The 18,558-nt window shown below is 43.1% G+C and overlaps 1 protein-coding gene across 1 annotated transcript; it reads right to left on the bottom strand.

Moving 5' to 3' along the window:
• Window positions 1-6,540: 6,540 nt before the first annotated feature.
• Window positions 6,541-18,282, bottom strand: bnip3lb (BCL2 interacting protein 3 like b). The gene is made up of 6 exons (XM_068729847.1): window positions 17,886-18,282; window positions 14,475-14,697; window positions 11,265-11,343; window positions 10,664-10,767; window positions 10,210-10,359; window positions 6,541-9,309 (listed from the first exon to the last, which is right to left on the bottom strand). The coding sequence occupies exons 1-6, from the start codon at window positions 17,944-17,946 to the stop codon at window positions 9,261-9,263; spliced, it is 666 nt and encodes a 221-aa protein (XP_068585948.1). The 5' UTR covers window positions 17,947-18,282; the 3' UTR covers window positions 6,541-9,260.
• Between the last annotated feature and the right edge of the window lie 276 nt (window positions 18,283-18,558).

The following is an 18,558-nucleotide window of genomic DNA, read 5'->3' as shown; positions in this document are numbered from 1 at the left end:
CCCCGGTGACGTCATCAGGGTTATCTGTATGTTAAATGTAGGGACTGTCACATTAAATGATGATACAGGCTGCATTATGGGAAATGTAGGAGTCAGTGTTTTCAGAGTTTGACTCGATATACTGGGGACTAAAAGACATATCTCAGCTTCTGCTGGCTCTATTTTGACCATTTGTTTTTTTTAAATTTGTTTCATGTCAGTCACCCAACTTTATGGCAAACAGACCTCTTGTCATCAGGTGAAATATTTTGCCTGGAATCCTCTGTTCTGACAGTGTTCCTCTAGAGGGGGATACAAGTCTGTTTGGGGCCATGACTGCCCATCACTTCGACATCATATTCTTAGTTTAATTTCCACCCTACTTTGAGTTTTACTACCAAAAGCATGGCTCAGAAAACAACTAGAACCAGTTACAATATCCAGTAATACACACCCACTGTTATCCTTATATTGACTGTTACCTCAGCAAACTCCTGCACTGTAAACTTCTGCTGAGTCAACTGTTTTCAGACTTTTCAAATTTGACACTTTTTCCAGCATCATATTGTCTTCTCCCCACAAGGTTCTAATTATTTTTCACGCATTTGACTCTCTGCTGTCGCATAGCAGAGTAATGCTCCGCCTGTGTCACTCACTACATACACCACACAGTATACCACACTGTGGCTACAGTATACAATGTATTCAATGGATTCAGGAAGCTGCCCCTCTTTAAACCCTTTTACCAGTGTCCATAATGGGTTCCATTGACATTTTACTATGAGAAATATACGTTCAACTCCATCAATATGTCAGCAACACGAGCTGGACATTTATTGTAAGTGGGGTTAGTAAAAGTCCATCACATGTTCTGCATCCAAGAAGGTAAAAGACAAGATCGCTAACTTACTGACACAAACTCACTACAGAACATCAGTATTCCTCAGTCCAAATTCTCCGAAACATTTGTTAAAAGCATGTCGGAGGCTTAATAATTTCTGCACACAACTCTGTTCTCAGCCACAAATCAATTGTGATAGCATTCTCAAGGCTCGTCATTCTTACTGCTACTGTAACGCTTCAGTAATCATTGTTCGTAACGGCCTTCAAGTCATCCGACACGCATGGTGAGAACTTTATCAACGCATCACAGACCGGAAAGCATTATAATATACTGTGTGAGCATGCACCATACATCTGATACAGATGTGTCATTTGACTGTTACTGGAGTCTGGTTATCGTATTTATTTGCACCAACACATTAGAATAACATCGTAGGGATATCAGAACAATCTTCTCATAAGCAATAATGTATCACATATACATATATATATATATATAAATATATATATATATACTGTATATATATATAGATATATATATAGATATATATATCTATATATATATATAAATAATAATAATAATCATATTAGAAATGTTATCCATCATAACTTGTGGAAATTCTTATTGAAGTGCTGCATTTGTGTGTATTATAAGTAATAACTAAAGTCACATATAGGAAAAGAGCCATGACAACTGATAATATATGTGGATTAAACTTCATCAATATACCATGTTGCTCACAGTAAAGTTATAGATTGTCATTTGACAAATATGTGTCTGCATTAATAATGGTTTGTAATGGACATTTTCAGTTGAGCCTCATGGTGGAAATAAATCAGTGCTGCACAATGATCAATGAGAGCCGGCAGGACCAGCTTCAAATTGTTAATACTGACTCACATTGCAGCAGACAAAAGCTCTTCTGCACAAATGTCCATTAAAAACATTTCAGCACAGAGTCCATGTCCACACAGTTGCCATAACAACGTGGTGGGCAGCAAATGGCTTTGCTGCTGTTATTTCCTCTCCCAGGGGGCTGTGAGGGCAGGTTTGTGTGTATGTGTGTGTGTGTGTGTGTGTGTGTGTGTGTGTGTGTGGGTGGGTGGTCATCTCTGCAGGAGCAGCCAACAGTCTGATGTCTGAATGTCAGAGGTGGATACTGAAAAGTAAAAATGTTGAGGGTGCAGCCACGCCCAAAGGCTGAGACAGCTCCACAAAACAAAGCAAAGGTCTCCCGCTGTGAGCAGAGATGGGCGGTGGGGTGGGTGGGGGGGGGTGTGGAGTGTTTGATAATTAGAGGGAAAAGTTGGCAGTGTGCCCAATATACAGTTGGAAGAGGCAGAGAGAAAGAGTTAGAGAAAGAGAGAGAGAGAGAGAGAGAGAGAGAGAGAGAGAGAGAGAGAGAGAGAGAGAGAGAGAGAGAGAGAGAGAGAGTCTGGTCTCTGGACAGGAAGGGCACGGTCCTGGCATTCAGCAACAGATGTAGGACATGTTGTGAGATCAGCAGCATGAGTCTCTAATGGGCTGCTCCCAATGAAAACAAAGTGGAGCTGCTTATTAGATTAGTTTATTGCTTCTGTCCAGTTCAGTCTACACAGCGGTTTGTCAATCTGAATGGAGCCAATTTATTACTTGCTGGATTTTGCGGGAGAACAGATCCAAACGTGAAGTAAATTGAAATTAATCAGCGTTCACAACGGATGGGCTGATGTTCTAAAAGAGGCCGGAACCTAAAAGTGAAGAGAAGAGAGAATAGAATAAAATTCACTGTTGTCTTCTTTCCTCCTTTACTTTGCTCCCTCCTTTTCCTCCCTAAACACAGCCAGATCAGCCCACTTAGGGGCCCAGGGGCCATAAATCAGCTGAGAGCCTCCAGTGAATTGTCTGCAACTTTTAATGCTGTTATATAACAAAAATAGGTTTACAACATCAATGGGAGTATTCATTTTGTTAAATGATAGTTAAATAAAAAATGAAAACAACCTCAGACCACATGGCTCACAGAGAAGCTGGGACTTTTGGGGCCCCTGGTTGTCTGAGGCCCTGGGGCAGCTGCCATAGACTGTATATAAGAAGTGGACGTCACTGCGGAGTCACACATTAGTTCGTGGACTGTCGTTTTGAAGCCTTGAGTTCGGCATTGTGACCGTTGCCATCTTGTTTTTTGTGCAACTAAGAGTAACGCGAGAGGGTGGAGCTAAGCACAACCGAACTCTGAATAAGACGTTTGTAGCCGACAGTTAGCTTTCATGAGCTGAAAACACACCGTGAAAGGGTTAAAGTTAAGAAGAAAACACGGACAACTCCCAGACTAGGCAACCTCGGGTAGAGACCTGTCAATCACAAGGGAGCCCCGTCCTGAAGCACACCCTGCTTTATGGACTATTTCACTCCAAATGGACCACAACTTACTAAATGAAGCCATGAGCGACCAAAACCGGCATCCACCAGAGGAGAAGTCCACTGCTAGATGGCTAATTAGCTGGTGAGCTGTAGCACAGTGAACGGGTTCGCTCAGTTTAGATGCTAAATGTTGCCCGCCCACCCGGAGAGAAAGGAGCATTTCTAATAAATACTCAAAGACTTGTTCCTCTCTTTCATTATTAAAGAATAATATTAAAGTTGATCACCTTGACACAGATCTTTTATCTGCAAAAACTCACGTTTCTTCCTTGTAGGAGACAGGTGGCAGTGAGTGAGGAGAGGAAAGACAAACAGGAAAAGACATTTCTGTCACGCACTGTAAGCCTCTGACTTCCTTTTATAAATAAATATAAATTGCTTTTTCTATATTTCATGGCTTCGTGTGTCTGCGATTTGTGTTAGCTGTTTGATCAGTTGACTTTCTAAATAAAGCATGAACACAGTTGATGTTTCACATTTGCAACAGCTGTTTTGATGTGCATCCAGAGAAGCTCGTCGTGCACATGAGCACTCCGAGCACACTGAATTATTACTAATTATTGACGGACTGTCAGCATTCTGACCGCAGAAGATTTAACGCTGCTGCAGCAGTGTGGTGCTGCTGAAGCCTGAGAAGATGAGGAGGAAAAAGTCTCCTCACCAGAGGGATGAAGACGGAGCTGGCCACCACCCTGTAACCCATGGTAACGCCGTATCAGCTGCAGTGGGAGGAGCTACGTGTCACACTGTGTCCGGATTGGCCCGGGAACAGGTGTTCTGAGGTTCCATATAGGGAAGATGGAGGAGGACCACAGGAGGCATTGTTGAGGAGGAGGGCAGGGTTCAGAGAGTGTGTGTGTGTGTGTGTGTGTGTGTGTGTGTGTGTGTGTGTGTGTGTGTGTGTGTGTGTGTTCTCAGATCAGTGACATTATTCAGAGCTTTATCTGCTCTTTTTTTCTTTTTTAACTGAGGTTTAAAACGTTCTCTAGCAGTTTTGCACTTCCTTTTACAATTTCTTCCATTCATGTCGGCTGTCTGCTATATTTGACTGAACCCATTATCTTTATCTGACCCACATTCATGTTCGAATGTCAATAACAAAAGCTTAACCTGCCTCTGGAGCGTTTTTTATAAAAGAGGATCGTTCAAGTGTCATTCAACCTGTTAAAAAAAATGATACTTCTAAATCTTGAAAGGAAACATTTTTGGGAACTATTTTGCTTTTTTCCAGTTGAGCGTTAGATGAGAAGACAGACTGACTCATGTCAGCCAGCCAGCAGCCAGTTAAGTTAGCTTAGCATAAAGACTGAAATCAGGGGGAAACTGTCTGTCATTATACTCTTAAACTGCATGCTTCTGCTTTCATGTCCTTGGCTGATTGTCTGTCAGATTGCATCCCTTCTGGTTTTACCATGTCTTTTGTAATGTATGCTGATTGTCTGCTGAACATTGTTTTGTGTTAATTGCCTGTATGTTACATGTTCTACTTTGCATGATGCTTGGATTACTCCTCTTAGCTTTTTTTTTTTTATCCTGTTCAGCTGCTCATGTTTCACTTTCTCTGTTTCTAATTTGACAGGTTGTGTGTTGTATTGTTGTTTTTTTTGGCTAATTTAACATCTGGCCAAGAAACAACAGTTGAAAATTAGCCATTTGGCTAACACTAGCACATTTACAGTGATGTTGATTCATGTGAATTCTGCCTGAAAACGAATAAAAGCAAACTGGTTTGTTTGTTCAGCACAGAAATCAAAATGTAAAATCTATGAAGGGTTATGTATCGGAGTGTTTTAATGCCGGGCGCAGTGACATCACTGCTGCCTTCCAGCCAAGAAATAGCTACACCTTTTTACACTTCAGTTTTTGACAGAACAGATTAATAAGCGAACAAGTTGATGTTAATTAGTGCGCTTTCAAGGTGCTGGTAGGCAGATGTTGTTACCTTTAGACAGGGCCAGGCTTCCTGTTCCCCCCTGCTTCCTGTCTTTATGCTAAACTGAGCTAACAATCTTCAATCTTCTCATCTTTAAAAACAACTAAGCGTATCTACAAACTATTCCTTCAACAACAAACAGGCTCTGAAGAACAAAGTACACATTAACATCATTAAGAGAGAGGGAACTATAGATGGGGTCTTAACAGCGGTGACGGTCTGCCACTGGAGTGCAGTGCTCCCCCAGCCAGCAGATTCACCGCTGGGAGAGACACTTAGCGACTCAGCTTCAAATAGTTAAATGTCAGCGCTAACATGACATCTTCCTAAAGGTCTTCCTGCTCTGGTTTCAAGCAGCTAAAACATCCAGGTCAAGGTTAAAGGTTTCTGGGAAGAACAACTTGACACTTGTCGAAGTGTTGTATTTGACAAGAGGAACAAACAGGTCTGCAACAGCAGGGCGACGGAGAACACGCACAGAACAAGAGGAGAGAAACAATCTCAAAGCCATCAAGTGGTCCATTTGTGACAATTGAAATGCATCATCTGGCAACATTTCAGCCTTAATGTAATCGTTTTAGCTCTCCATTGTAAATACATAAAGGACAAGCTCTGCTTCTTTTTGACCCTAGACTGAATCGAGTATCTTCTTCATATGAAGTGTCAAGCAAGAGTTCGTAGGAATTACCAGCGAGTTGGGAAACGTCTTGTGATTTCCTTGGTTTCCTCAGGTCTCATCTGTGTGTTCTAACCGGCTGAAGGAAGCTCCTGCCGCCGTGGACTTGAATCACGACCAAGACAATGGTTGAGTGTGCGCCCGATGACACGCAAAAAAAACACTTAACGACATGTGACCCATGCTTTTACCTCTTTATCAAAACTCTTCTAAATGTTAATGTGTCTGTCCTCTTTAAGGACTTTTGTGGTTGTATGAGTTTGGTAACTTTGAGATCGGGATGCTTCTTATAGTTCCATATATGGTAAATTCAATATTGTAGATATTTTTGGGCTGCTGGTCAAACAAAACCACTAATTTTAGGACATTGATCACTTTGAGTTCTGATAACTTATATCATTTATAACTATCATTATTTAAAAGTAGAAGCTAAAAAATTACTGAATAAAACATGAAAATTATAATTAGTTTGAACTCATTTAAGCACCAGCAAAAAGGTAATTAAATTTAGGAATTCAAAGCAGCATTTAGGAAATTTGACTTTACACACCCTGGGATTTAGCAGCATTGTTAAATTCCCCAGTTTGTTTCTAATCATGTTAAGATATTCAGTAATACATATTTAAAAGGCTGAAGTATTAAAAGGTTTACAGTGATTTATTCAGAACTGTCATTTAAAAAAAAAAGACGCACTCAGGGAAAAGCTTCATTCAGGTCATTTTTAATGACAAAATCTTGATTAAATCTTCCAATGTGGTGGGAAAAAGAAAATCAAAGCAAACGCATCATTACAATAACTAATGTTAGACCATCGCAGTCTGAGGGAAGTCTCTTTCCACACCTTTCCTTTCCTATTCACAGTAGGCTCTGCCATCAACAACGAGGGTTCTGTTTTCACATCTTTTAAACTCGACTCTGTGCATTCACAATCTTTCTGCAACATCAGGAAAAAAAAACCAAAAACACGGACACTTAAAACAGGAGAGAAGGATCCAGAATACTGCTGACAAACAGGAAACCGGGTGTGTCGCACCAAAGTACCTCTGTGCTTGAAATGGAGATCGTCATTGGTAGTTAATGAGTCTGTCAAAAGAGTTCAAACTAAAAGAGAAGACAGAAGAAACAGAGTCTGCACACTCAATGACGCATCCGTGAACATGCGTTTGATTACCACCAGTGACGGTTCAAAGAGCAAAACGTCACCTTTGGTCTTCGGTTGAATGTTCTTCGGTGCATCGTCTCGTACCGCCGACTCGATTTTACCGTCTTTTACATGTTTTTCTGTCCAGCACCTTTTACTTGTCGTCTGGATGTGTGAAAACAAAAAAAGATAACGGGACCTGAGTCGACCTGCCGGGTCAAATAGTATTTGCAGCAAAATTATATCAAAGAGCGGCTAAGTTGACTTTTACTTCAAGTAGCTGTCGATGGCAGAAAGAAGTTAAGTAGTGTTTTTATCAGATACTTTCACATCTATGACACTCAAGCCTTGATGTAACTGACTGTCAGAGCGCATAGAAGTCATTCCTCTTTGTCTACTCTTTTCTCGCTCCGTGAAATGTAACACTGAAATGCAGCAATCATAAAAATCATTTGGCAGTTTTATGAAAAGGCAACCAAAGCGACGTCAGGTAGTATAATGTTCACCTTTAAAACTGAAAATCATTGCGTCATCGTATCAGTCAAAACCTGTACATCTATCAAAGTAGTCGTCAAATGAACCATCAAGTGGAAGGGAAAAAAAGTTCTCCTGAGTAACTAAAATATCAGATCTCTAGGAGTTCTTATCTTCTGGATGGGTGTTGAAGGAGATCTGAACTTCTACATCAAATATTATTTGACCCAGGTCTGACTGCGGAAGGTCCACTTGGGACAAAACTGGCCACAGTCCAAGCTCAGATACTGCCGTGAAGCGGAAGTCTGATGAAGCTTTTCCACCGTGCTGTGGGCCTCATTGAACTAATCAAGTACGTGTGTTTACACTTAAAGTAGAGCCCGTTCAGGTGAAAAAAAAAAAAAACCTCCCCCAGTCGATTGGAAATTGCTGAACATCTGGAGTGTCACTGCGACAAATGTCAAAAGTGAGGATCGCTCTCCGCCTGTCTAAACCCTGGAGTCAGTTCCCTTCATCTGCAGCTTGATGCCAGTATTTCTGTGGACAGGTTGGCAAACGCGTTGGAGTGTTAGAAGGCAGGGCCGGCCACCACCGCACATTCCCATACAAAGATAAATCAATTCTCCTGACCCAACCAATATCTGGAAAGTAAAAGTCAACTGATTCCAGTTTGATATTTAACTCATCTTCCAGGAAATACTTGACTTTTAAATAAAAATCCTCAAAACAAATGCCATTAAAGAAAGCTTTTAGGTAGCGAATGCGTTTTGATGACTTTGGACATGAAACATGACCGCAGTGTCAAAAAGATAAGTGAGAACTGATCTGTCGGGACCAAACCAGCTCCACGATATGTTGCAGACAAACCAGGAAGCTCACTGGAAGGACAACGTGGACACCGTTTGGACAGACGCCTGGACCGCTCAGAGAGGGACACGACACACATCTACACCCTTATTTCCAGTTATTGTCGCTTTGCAAAATATTCATTCAGATGCGAAATTGAGTAGATTCTAGTTCCTAGTTCCCATTGCAGAACACGTGAAGAAGAAAAAAAAAAAGTCCCATGAATCTGTCCCGTCTGGCAGACAGAGCCAGAGACTTCCCCAGTGCAATTCATGAGAGCTTGTGGTTTAACATGGCCACTATGGTAACTTTCATCATTACACCCGCTCAATAAACCACCACTTTTGTAAAATTAAAAATTAAAAAGCTAAAAAGAAAATGGCTACTTTCAAAAAAAGGCATGCTCACATTTTCGGTTTGCATGGCCGACACGGGATTTGGTCGAACCCTTTCCGAGATGGAGTGCTGGGCTACTGGCGTAGGTGGCACAATCTGTGGTCAGTTCTAAAACTGGACAGTCCTCCCCTGTTGTCACATGATCAAGGGGCAGTGTGTAGTAGAAGAGTTTGGTTTGATGCTGCGACCCTCCCTGGAAACCCACCCGTTGATAAACATCGCACCCAATCGCTGGGGAAAGTGAAACATGACCTTATTCATTCATTTCGAAAAAAGCGCACGCAAATGAGTGAAGGATATAAGTCGGGAGAGGGAGGGGAATATCTACAGACACTTAGAGAAGAAAAAAAAGGCGGGGGGGCTAGGAGAGGAGAGAGAGAGAGAGAGAGAGAGGGAGAAAGGCAGATGCATCTCTCCTGAGAACATGTCATATCTCAGGGACGAGAGGAGAGAGGGGGGGGGCAGGAGGGACAGAGGGAAAAGAGACGGCCGTTCTTCTCGCGACAGCAAAACTTCCTCTTCCGACGACTCGTGGCCACTCCTCAGGCACTTTTCTTCCGGTCCAGGTTCAGAAGGAGCTGGCGGTGGGCGTGGTCAGCCTCTTTCCGATGTACACTCTGAGGAGAGGACAGCGAGCAGGTTACACATCACCGTGCATGTTGACTTTTGTTGCTGCCGTTTACATTCCTGGTGATGCAAATTCAAAAAGGACTGTACTACTGTTTTTGTTTTGTGTTTGCTGTGTTACAAATGGGCTACAGCAGGATTTCGTTGTGCATCCCTGTGTTGCATAATGACAATAAATAATCCTTGAATAGGAACATGAATTGCTCATAGAAATGGACTGAAGGGAGATGGACTGGGTGCAAACTTTATCTTATCAGATAGAAATAGATGTAGACAAACAATTAGTACGGGACTTACTAATAAAAAAAATAGATCCCCATAATGCTAATTTTACAATTGGCATTAGAAGGACCAGTGTGTAGGACTTAGTAGCATTATTATTATTATAAGTAAGGCTGACACTGGATTACTATACTGTATCAATAGCTTTTGACAGCTGATGAAGACAGAAACCACTAACAACTATCCCTTTTCCTTTTGACTCTCATCGCGTACAAGAGCCGCCTCCTGTCTGAGGCCTCACGCTGTGACTTTATCCGATTGAGGAAACCGGGATTATCATAACGAGCGTTATCGCCGGCAGAAAGGGCTCATGGGAGTCGCGGCTCACAACCAGACAGCAGGTGTGCAGCCTCTCCGTCCGGCAGCTGCTCCGCCAGTTGGACGCACAGATATGAAGGGAGGACGGACGCAGTCTACGGTTCTACAGCTCCCCTTAGTGGCCTTTACATACAACTAAATATGTGATTCAAAATAAAACACATTAGAACTTCTAACGGGGGGAAGTCAAGTGATGGAAGAAATAGAATTAAAGGAACATAATTAATGTGGATCGTTGGTTGAAATCAGTTCTATACATTTGATTAAAGTGCTGATTGTTGTTTTCTTACCCCAGCCCCAGAGCGAGGATGTGCGATAGCAGCAGCGAGGGGATGAAGACTTTGAGGAAGTCGGCGGAGAAGATTCCTCCTTTCTTCATGGCCCCGGTCTTCCTCATGCTTAGTGTTACTGAGCGTCGAGGGTGACGGAAATGAAACTCCCTGCAAAATGTTCAGTCACTTTAGACACAACACGGCAAGCACGCCCCAAAAAGCATCTACAGCTGTTGTGTACATCACTCTGTGAGCTCTGTCTTTAGACGACATATCTTTCTACATCGAGGAACCGTCTTCTCTTCAAAACTTGTTTGGTGCACATTATCCAGCTGCTGGTTTTACATTTGTGCTTGAGACCAAACTTCATCGTGATAATGACTAACGAGCAGCTGTGTGTGTGTGTGTGTGTGTGTGTGTGTTCAGTTGCCGTGGAAACATCACGCTGCTGTTTACCGAGTTTGAGACTCACTTGGGGGGAATGTTTTCCGGTCGACTGGACCAGTCAGCAACCCAGTCTGCGTCCTTCATCAGGATGTCCATGTCCCTCTCCTTGTCCAAGACGTCCTCTTCTGACTGAAGACACACACACACACACACACACACACACACACACACACACACACACACACACACACACACACACACACACACACACACACACACACACACACACACACACAACATACAGAACGTGTCTTGTTTGACTTGAAAGAATGGTCATCATGGACATAAAGCCTGGAGGCAGAGTTTGCTAAATGGCGTGTGTGTGTGTGTGTGTGTGTGTGTGTGTGTGTGTCTGTGTGTGTGTGTGGACAGAGAGAGTGAAACTAATAGTGACAACACATGCTGGGGCAAAACAAAGAGAAATCCACATCGGGCGCGGCAGCCATCTCCATGGAAACTAAAAGGCAGACGGTAGTTGTCATTCTCATACACACACAAACACACTCACACTCACACTCACACACACACACACACACACACACACACACACACACACACACACACACACCACTTCAGGGCCAGTGGTTGGCATGACAACAGACTGATGGAGGCACACAAGCTCTTACTAGGCTGTCTCTTCTGCCGCTCACGTCCACGTCAAAGATGATCTGTCCGTCATCCTGGGGGCTGTGGGGCCGCGGAGGGCTGTGTGCAAAAAGTAAAAAAAAAAACAACAACAAATCAGAGACCTTGTTTATTTGCAAAGTCATGAACTTGTGACTCCTTGTAAAAGTAAACGATACCATTTTTAATAACCAACCCTTTTTACTCATCAATACTACATTATTGACTTCAGACACTCGCCTACTGGCTTCGGTGTAATAGAGAAGACCAGTCACTTAATCAATGAACGTAAAATGAATCAATCAAGTAATGGTTCAGATGGTCTTTCATCATTTCACATCATTTTGCACCATCACAAATGTCAAGCTCAGACAAAAGATACAATGACATATGTGCTTCTGGAAATTGAGCTCACTTAAAAAAAAAAAAAAAAAAAAAAAGGTCAATCAAATAAAAATAAAATAAATAATCATTGATGACTAAAATGCTTACAAATCTCTTCCTGAGTTTAATGTATTCTGTCAGTTAGTGGGGCTAATATGTTTCCTTTAAGTCTGCAAGTTGAAATATATATATATATATATATATATATATATATATATATATATATATATATATATATATATTGGCGTAAAAACGTACTGGTCGTGAGAACCAGGCCTGCATTGTTATGCTTATACCAACATGTACGTATGTAAAGTCATTCTGTATTACATATGTTCAGTTTCACTCCAGTGTGAGGACTTCTCGCACACTTGAGTCCTCACTATAGAGTGACGTTACCACACCTCGACGAGGACAGTACGGAACGTTCACCCAGCTGTGAAGTCCTGCTGCTCCCGTACTCTGACCTCTGATGAAGTGTGTGTGTGTGTGTGTGTGTGTGTGTGTGTGTGTGTGTGTGTGTGTGTGTGTGTGTGTGTGTGTGTGTGTGTGTGTGTGTCTTGGCAGGACAAGTAAAGACAACATGTTCCTAATTAAATCTGTGTAATACGACACTTGGGTTGTTCTAAAAGTATTCACACGGCACCGTGTTGATGTTGGCATTCCTGCTTATTTCAGGGCAGCTTGTTGACGCAGAGGTCTTGTGCTCTCGAGTGCTCAAAAACATCCTCAGGTGACCCGCTGACAGCTGACTGCTCGGCTCTCTTGATAGGCTCTGCTGCACCTCAGCGCTTCCGAATTATTACACACGAGCACAGTGATGCGGCCGGGAGTCTGAAGGGTCGGGATGTTTGTTATCTTCTCACGTCCTCAGTAAAGAGGGAGGCAAGCTGTGAAAAAGACGTAATTTTAAATTTGCAGAGGCTGACTCAACTCCTGAGCAGCCGTCAAGTGAGAGTCAGCGCTGACTCAACACGCTGAGAGGGCAATTATGAAAGAGAAGCCACTCCTGATTAATGGGCTGATTTCCCACATATTACGGAAAGTTGAGGGTTTTCAGAAGCTATGTGACCAAAATCAAACGCCTCTCTTAAAAAGGCTATTAAGTTTCACTTTCCCCCGTGAGCTTTTATGGGGGGGTGAGCAGATGAGCAGCCCTCTGGGTATCTACGCTGAGGATGCAAAGTTCAGTTTAAGTTCACGCCGCTCATGACTGCTGTTCTCTCATTTGAACTACAATAACTGTTTCAATGAGGATTTTTTTTCAAACTCACCAAGATGTTATTAAATGAGCAAGATTGGATCAAGACGATGTCCCGTCCCCACCCTGACTTTTTGTCCCCCACCGCACACAAAAGTTGTTTACATTTCCTGCTGTAAGAAGACATTTCACACGGTTTCTACTTCACAGGAAAGTGTAGGAAACAGACGGAAGGGAACGCAAAAGGAGCTGCTGATTACACACCAGGTTAGAGAAAACAGCGACAGACATACTGCAAATGGTATTTTTTAAATGATCATTATCATCTCCACCAGGAGATAATGGGGTCGATCGTGTGCATCTCTGTCTCTGTCCACAGCTAATTCAGACTCAACTAGACTTGAAGCCTAAATAAACGCCGGAAGTCACAGTTACACCCGTAAGACGGAGCAGAGACGCTACCTGTGCAAAGCCAGTGCAGACATCTGCACAGATTAAAATGAGAGTGTATGGGTTGTGTGAGACGAGCAAGTGAAAAACAGCCCTTTATGATAAAATGTATTATACATATATTATATATAGACGTCTGACACCGATCTTAACCTGTAAAAGCTGCTGATATATTCATATATATGCTAATCCCTTCATTTAAATTCATTTATACTGTTAGCAAAGGGAACAGAGGGGCAGGTGTGCGTTCCAGTTTGTGTAGTGTATTTTCATAATCTCACACCTTTACACAGGCATCGTTAACAAGTGGAGACAACAGTTTGTGGAAAAAAAAAAAAAAGGTTTCCAAATATCCTCGAGCTTTATATCAAATCAAGGCTTATGTCTCAGCACACAGCGTGGAAGTGATTTGGCTTTTGGCTTTGAAATCAAATGTAACTTCTGAGGCAGAATGAGTGAAAGTTAAGAGGAACAGGAGAACGGAGCAACCAACTTCACCACGTGCTCTAAATCCTCCACGACTACGAGCACAGACCGGTCTGAACCCAAGAACTCGTGACGTTCTCTGAACTTTTACAGAAAGGTGAAAATTCCTGTGCCCTCGTCTGCATTTAATGTAAGGAAGAAAAGGAAGAATAACGGCCTTTATGTTGTGAGTTTCAGAGCTAAAGAGTTTGATATCTACATAATGGATTATTACACTTTTAAATAAACATTCAAAACGTGTTTTTCTGTTATTTATGCAGTCTAATTATTTAAATTGCATTTAAATTATTTTTTTCCCCAGATACAACTAGGAGGCCAGAGGTCTGGTTCAGTACACTGGAGAATACTCCAGTAATTTAGTATTGCACTGTTGCCGGATTCATTAAAAAACTTTTTAAGAAAAGGATCAAAATCTATGAAGCAGAACCCGAGATAGTCTTTTTTTCTTTCTTTCCACATATTCTTCTTCCTTGTTAAAAAGTTGGTGCCTACATTACCCATAATGTCAATATTTGACCACTGACAGTTCGGTTGGAGATGTGGGTGTGTTGTGCCGGTAGCGGTTAATGTACCCTTGAGCCACTTCTCTCTAATTAAACTCTATCAGACTTCACACAGCTTCCTCTGGAGCCACAAAAGTCTTTGTGCAACTTTTCTACACATCTGCAGCAGCAACCCCCACCAACACTACCTGTCGCAGGAGGAGTTGCTGCGGCTTGACTCGTGCTGGGCGTCCAGCAGGATCTTCTCCATGTCCCCGTTGTGGATCGAGGACGAGGACGGGACGTGCTCCAGCCCCCCCACCATGGCCTCCTCTTCCTCCACCTGAGGGAGGGGCAGCAGGCCCGGGGCCGTGGAGGACGACTGGGCTGCTCCGGCTGTGCCTCTGTTCATCTCCAACTCCACCCAGGACCCTGTGGGGGAAAAACAGACAAACATCAGACTTTCCTTCATATAACAGCAGTGGTGTGAATATTCTAATAATAATAAATTCACAAGCAAGAAAACACTAACCACCATAATGTTTTACGCATCGTTCCTTTGCAACAAGGAGATAAAAAAGAGTTTACATTCCAAGTGCTTTTATTTTAATTTATTCCCATTTTTTCACTTGATCTTAATATTGCAAAAATAATCCTGGATATGTTCTCTTGAAAAATAATAATACATTTTATATATATGAAAAATAGGCACTAGAATGATTGTGGTAGAAAAGCATCCTCAGATGATATTTAGAAAAAGAGCTGGACTTCATGAGTAAAGATAAATATAAGACATAAAATGTTGCATTGCTTTTCAAAAGGTTTGTTTCATTTAAACATGTCCGGATACAAGTGTCAGTACCGGCTGATACAGTGTAAAGTCATGTCGAAAAAAAAAAAAAAGCCAATATCCTGCTCAGCTCAAGATCCGGTATGCCCCAAGGAGCAGTCAGTCCATTTGCTTACCGTGCAAATGAGGTGCATCATTTAACTGTGTCCTGTTTTTCATTTCGGTGCGACTAACCAGCCTTTTGGCAACATTATCCAGAATAACAGCCTGCCTGTGCCTCTACAGCAGAGGATAATGCACTGCCTACCTAATCTTATGTTTTGGTACCGCCACTGATATTTGTTTTTCACAAGGTTCACCTTTGATTATATATATATGCACATCAGAAGCTTTGGGTGAGCGAGGAGCTTCCAATAAGCTGAGGGTTACAGTTAAGTGTCCCAGTGAGCAAAGCTGAACACTTGGACCCTAAACCGACACGCATAAAGGGAATGTAACCATCATTACATGAATTGGACATATGCTTTTGCATTTATGTTTTGATGTATATTGTGGAAAAAAGACCCAAGATCTATATTCTGATTTATAACTCAGAGGAATAAACTTTAAAGTATTTGTGTAGTGACAGTATTAGGGCTATTTTCTTCCTTTCTGCAGAGCGATAGTCCAGACAATATGTCAGAAATCTGTCAATGTGGGGAGAGAACGTTACAGTTGGGGCCTTGAAAGGCTTGCCAGGTGTACCAAGGTTAAGGCTGGATGAGAAAGAGAGGAAAAGTGTCAAAATGATTTCCTGTCCTCATCTGGGAAAGAGACGACAGCCTGAGCCTGGCAGTCAGAGGACTCCATGAGTTAAGCTCTATATAACGCTGTGTGGTGAAAGGGCAGTAAATGCCTGTCTGCGTGTGAGCTGTGGTGTCTTGTGGACCTCGACTGTGATCTACGAGGCATGGCTTGTCAGAGGCGGGTTACAAGTTAAAACTACAGATGAGGGGCAGCAAGGGCAAGTATTTGGAGGGGGGGGTCCCTGATACCCCTCATCAAAATCCCTTTTTCCTTCTGTCCTTCTGTCCTCCCTCACTAAAATAAAAAAGAGGAAGGCCTCCTGCAGGTCACATGACCCCGTAACAGTTAGTAAACACCATGTCCACATGAGCTTTCAGGGGGACTGAGTTTCACAGTTCAGGCAGTCGGCCAGTTATACCCACTACCCAAGCGATGCCCCCCCCCCCTCCATAAAACCGACCTCGACTCAGCACTTGCACTCATCGTGCGGATTACCCAGCGGACTGCGAGCCAAGCCGCTGGCGACAGCCCATTGTCTCCAAAACCACATCGCCGTGGCGCTGGAACAGCCGAACATTCTGGCCACAGGGCCGGTTATCAGCTGTTGGGCGGGTTTAGAGGAAGCGGACACGCTGTGACCTCTTCGATGTACTCATTCGGAGGCTCGGGAGGAGGGCCGAGGCTGCACTATTGCCCGAAGTTCCTAAGTGTCAGACAAACATGACTCCGGTGCGAGAGCTCCAGGAAATGACAGAAATAACACAGTCTCACATATCACGCTGCAGGCCTCTCCATCTGATCTGTGCATGGTCTCATTGTCCCTAAAGCGGTGTCTCAGCATGTACCGCTGTGGCCTAATATGTCGTGGTGCATGACGCTGTCAATACAATCTGCAGTGAATCATATACTTCATAACTTAGGTTATTCCTGGCTCAGTCAGCAAGGGATTATGGGGCCCCACCAGAGGTAGATATAGTAGGGGGAAAAAGTATGTTGGGCTGTTTTAAAGATATACAAGAGGAACACCAGACTTGAACATAATGACACTTGTTGCTTGTTTTCCACCTCATATGAGCTAACATGCTGTTGAATACGGTTGTGAGGTAGGGTGGAATACTGTTTCCATCCACCAGCGTATTACTGGCAACTTGCTTTCTCCACAACTATTAATCACTGGCTATCCGATCCTATTAAAAAATAATCCATGAGTCTCTTAAAATAAGTGCTGTAACACCCCCCCCCCCCTCCTTCATGTCCAAAACGCCTGTCCCCTTGTCACTGTGGCCATAAATAGCATGCCAAGTCACAGACCCACTAAGTGTTGTAAAACTACACCTAGTGAGCCCTTGACTCAGTGCAGCAGGGTTCATAAACAGGCCTTTGTTTACGTGTCTAATGGCTGAAGCAAGCTGAGGTATTGTCTGCAGCTTGTTCTATTTGAATGTTCATGTGATGCATTTCAACATACTAAATGGTGTAATGAGCGCACTGTGGAAAACATGCTATTTGCCAAATGACAATTTATTTAGATATCCATAACTACTTTTTAAAAAGGGACCATTTTTAAAGATGAAAAGACAAAGGAGGGTACAAACGTCTGATATCCAGTCATGTTTCTGCTCTTTCTTTAGATATCACTGACTGTAGAATGTAGTGACTACGTGTAAATGGTCGAAATTTCTCTTCACCCATTTTTTTTTGTTGTTTCTTCCTCGGCTTGTTGACAGAGCTTAAACCCACCTCTACCTCCTCGCGTGAGTCGCTGATTGGCTTATTTGACCGTCAGTCAAGCCTGCCAAAACGCCATTGGCTCCACCACTGTCAATAAACACGGAACATAGCGTTCTCGCTTTGCCCCACTGTCAGTGTAGCTTCGCGGCAAAACAAAAAATGACAAAACTGGGAGAATAAACTATATTTAATGATTAAGAACACTCAAAAAAACGTGTTATAAACACATACACGTGAACCCCCGACCCGTTCCTGACAGAAAACACACTTGACAGGCTGGTCCAGTCCGATAATTTGGTGACATGCATCTTACCGTGAAGCCCGGAGTCTCCGTTGTTGTCTGTAGAAGTGTGCGCGTTAGCAGCGTCGGACATCGTAGCGGCTGGTGAGCAGGGCGGGTTGCATACAAAAAAAAAAAAGGCTCAAGTCAGTGCAAAACGCGCACAACCTTATCTGCACACATTCAGACGTGCGCAAGTCCACTTTGTTTTTTTTTTTCAGAGCGAGGCAGGCTAAGCTAACGCGCCGCTGCGGTTTGTTTTCCAGTCGTTAGCTGGTCTGGAAGCAGCAGCAGCAGCGCTCGCGAGCCGCTCAGACCTTCCCGGAGCTGGGTGATGACGTCACACTGTCCCGGCGATAACAAAAGAGGGAGCGGAATTACATAACGGGTTAGGGAAAAAAACACACACACCCGCTCGGGTTACGGCATGCATGACCTATTAGCATCGATCATTGATCAAAAGTACAAGATCAAACTAGACATGAGCTGATGCTTATATATGAGGGGGCGTGTGTGCGACCACGTACACGGATCATGCGTGCCAGTGGAGAGGGGGGGGAGAGATGTGTGCACAAGTCTAGTTTGCAGCCAACCAGACACCACATCAGCTGTTTGCAGTAACCCCCCAGCGGTCGTTAGGTACCAGCGCCGGTGGTTTTCATTTTGGTCCATCAGTCAGATCAGGGACAGACCACAAGCTGGATTC

This window comes from Cebidichthys violaceus, unplaced genomic scaffold (genome assembly GCF_023349555.1).
Source record: "Cebidichthys violaceus isolate CVI_PGR_0920_01 unplaced genomic scaffold, fCebVio1.0.p SCAF_102, whole genome shotgun sequence".
Lineage (NCBI taxonomy): Eukaryota > Metazoa > Chordata > Actinopteri > Perciformes > Stichaeidae > Cebidichthys > Cebidichthys violaceus.
The sequence above is the reverse complement of the archived record's forward strand: the minus strand, read 5'-3'. Positions and strand labels throughout refer to the sequence as shown.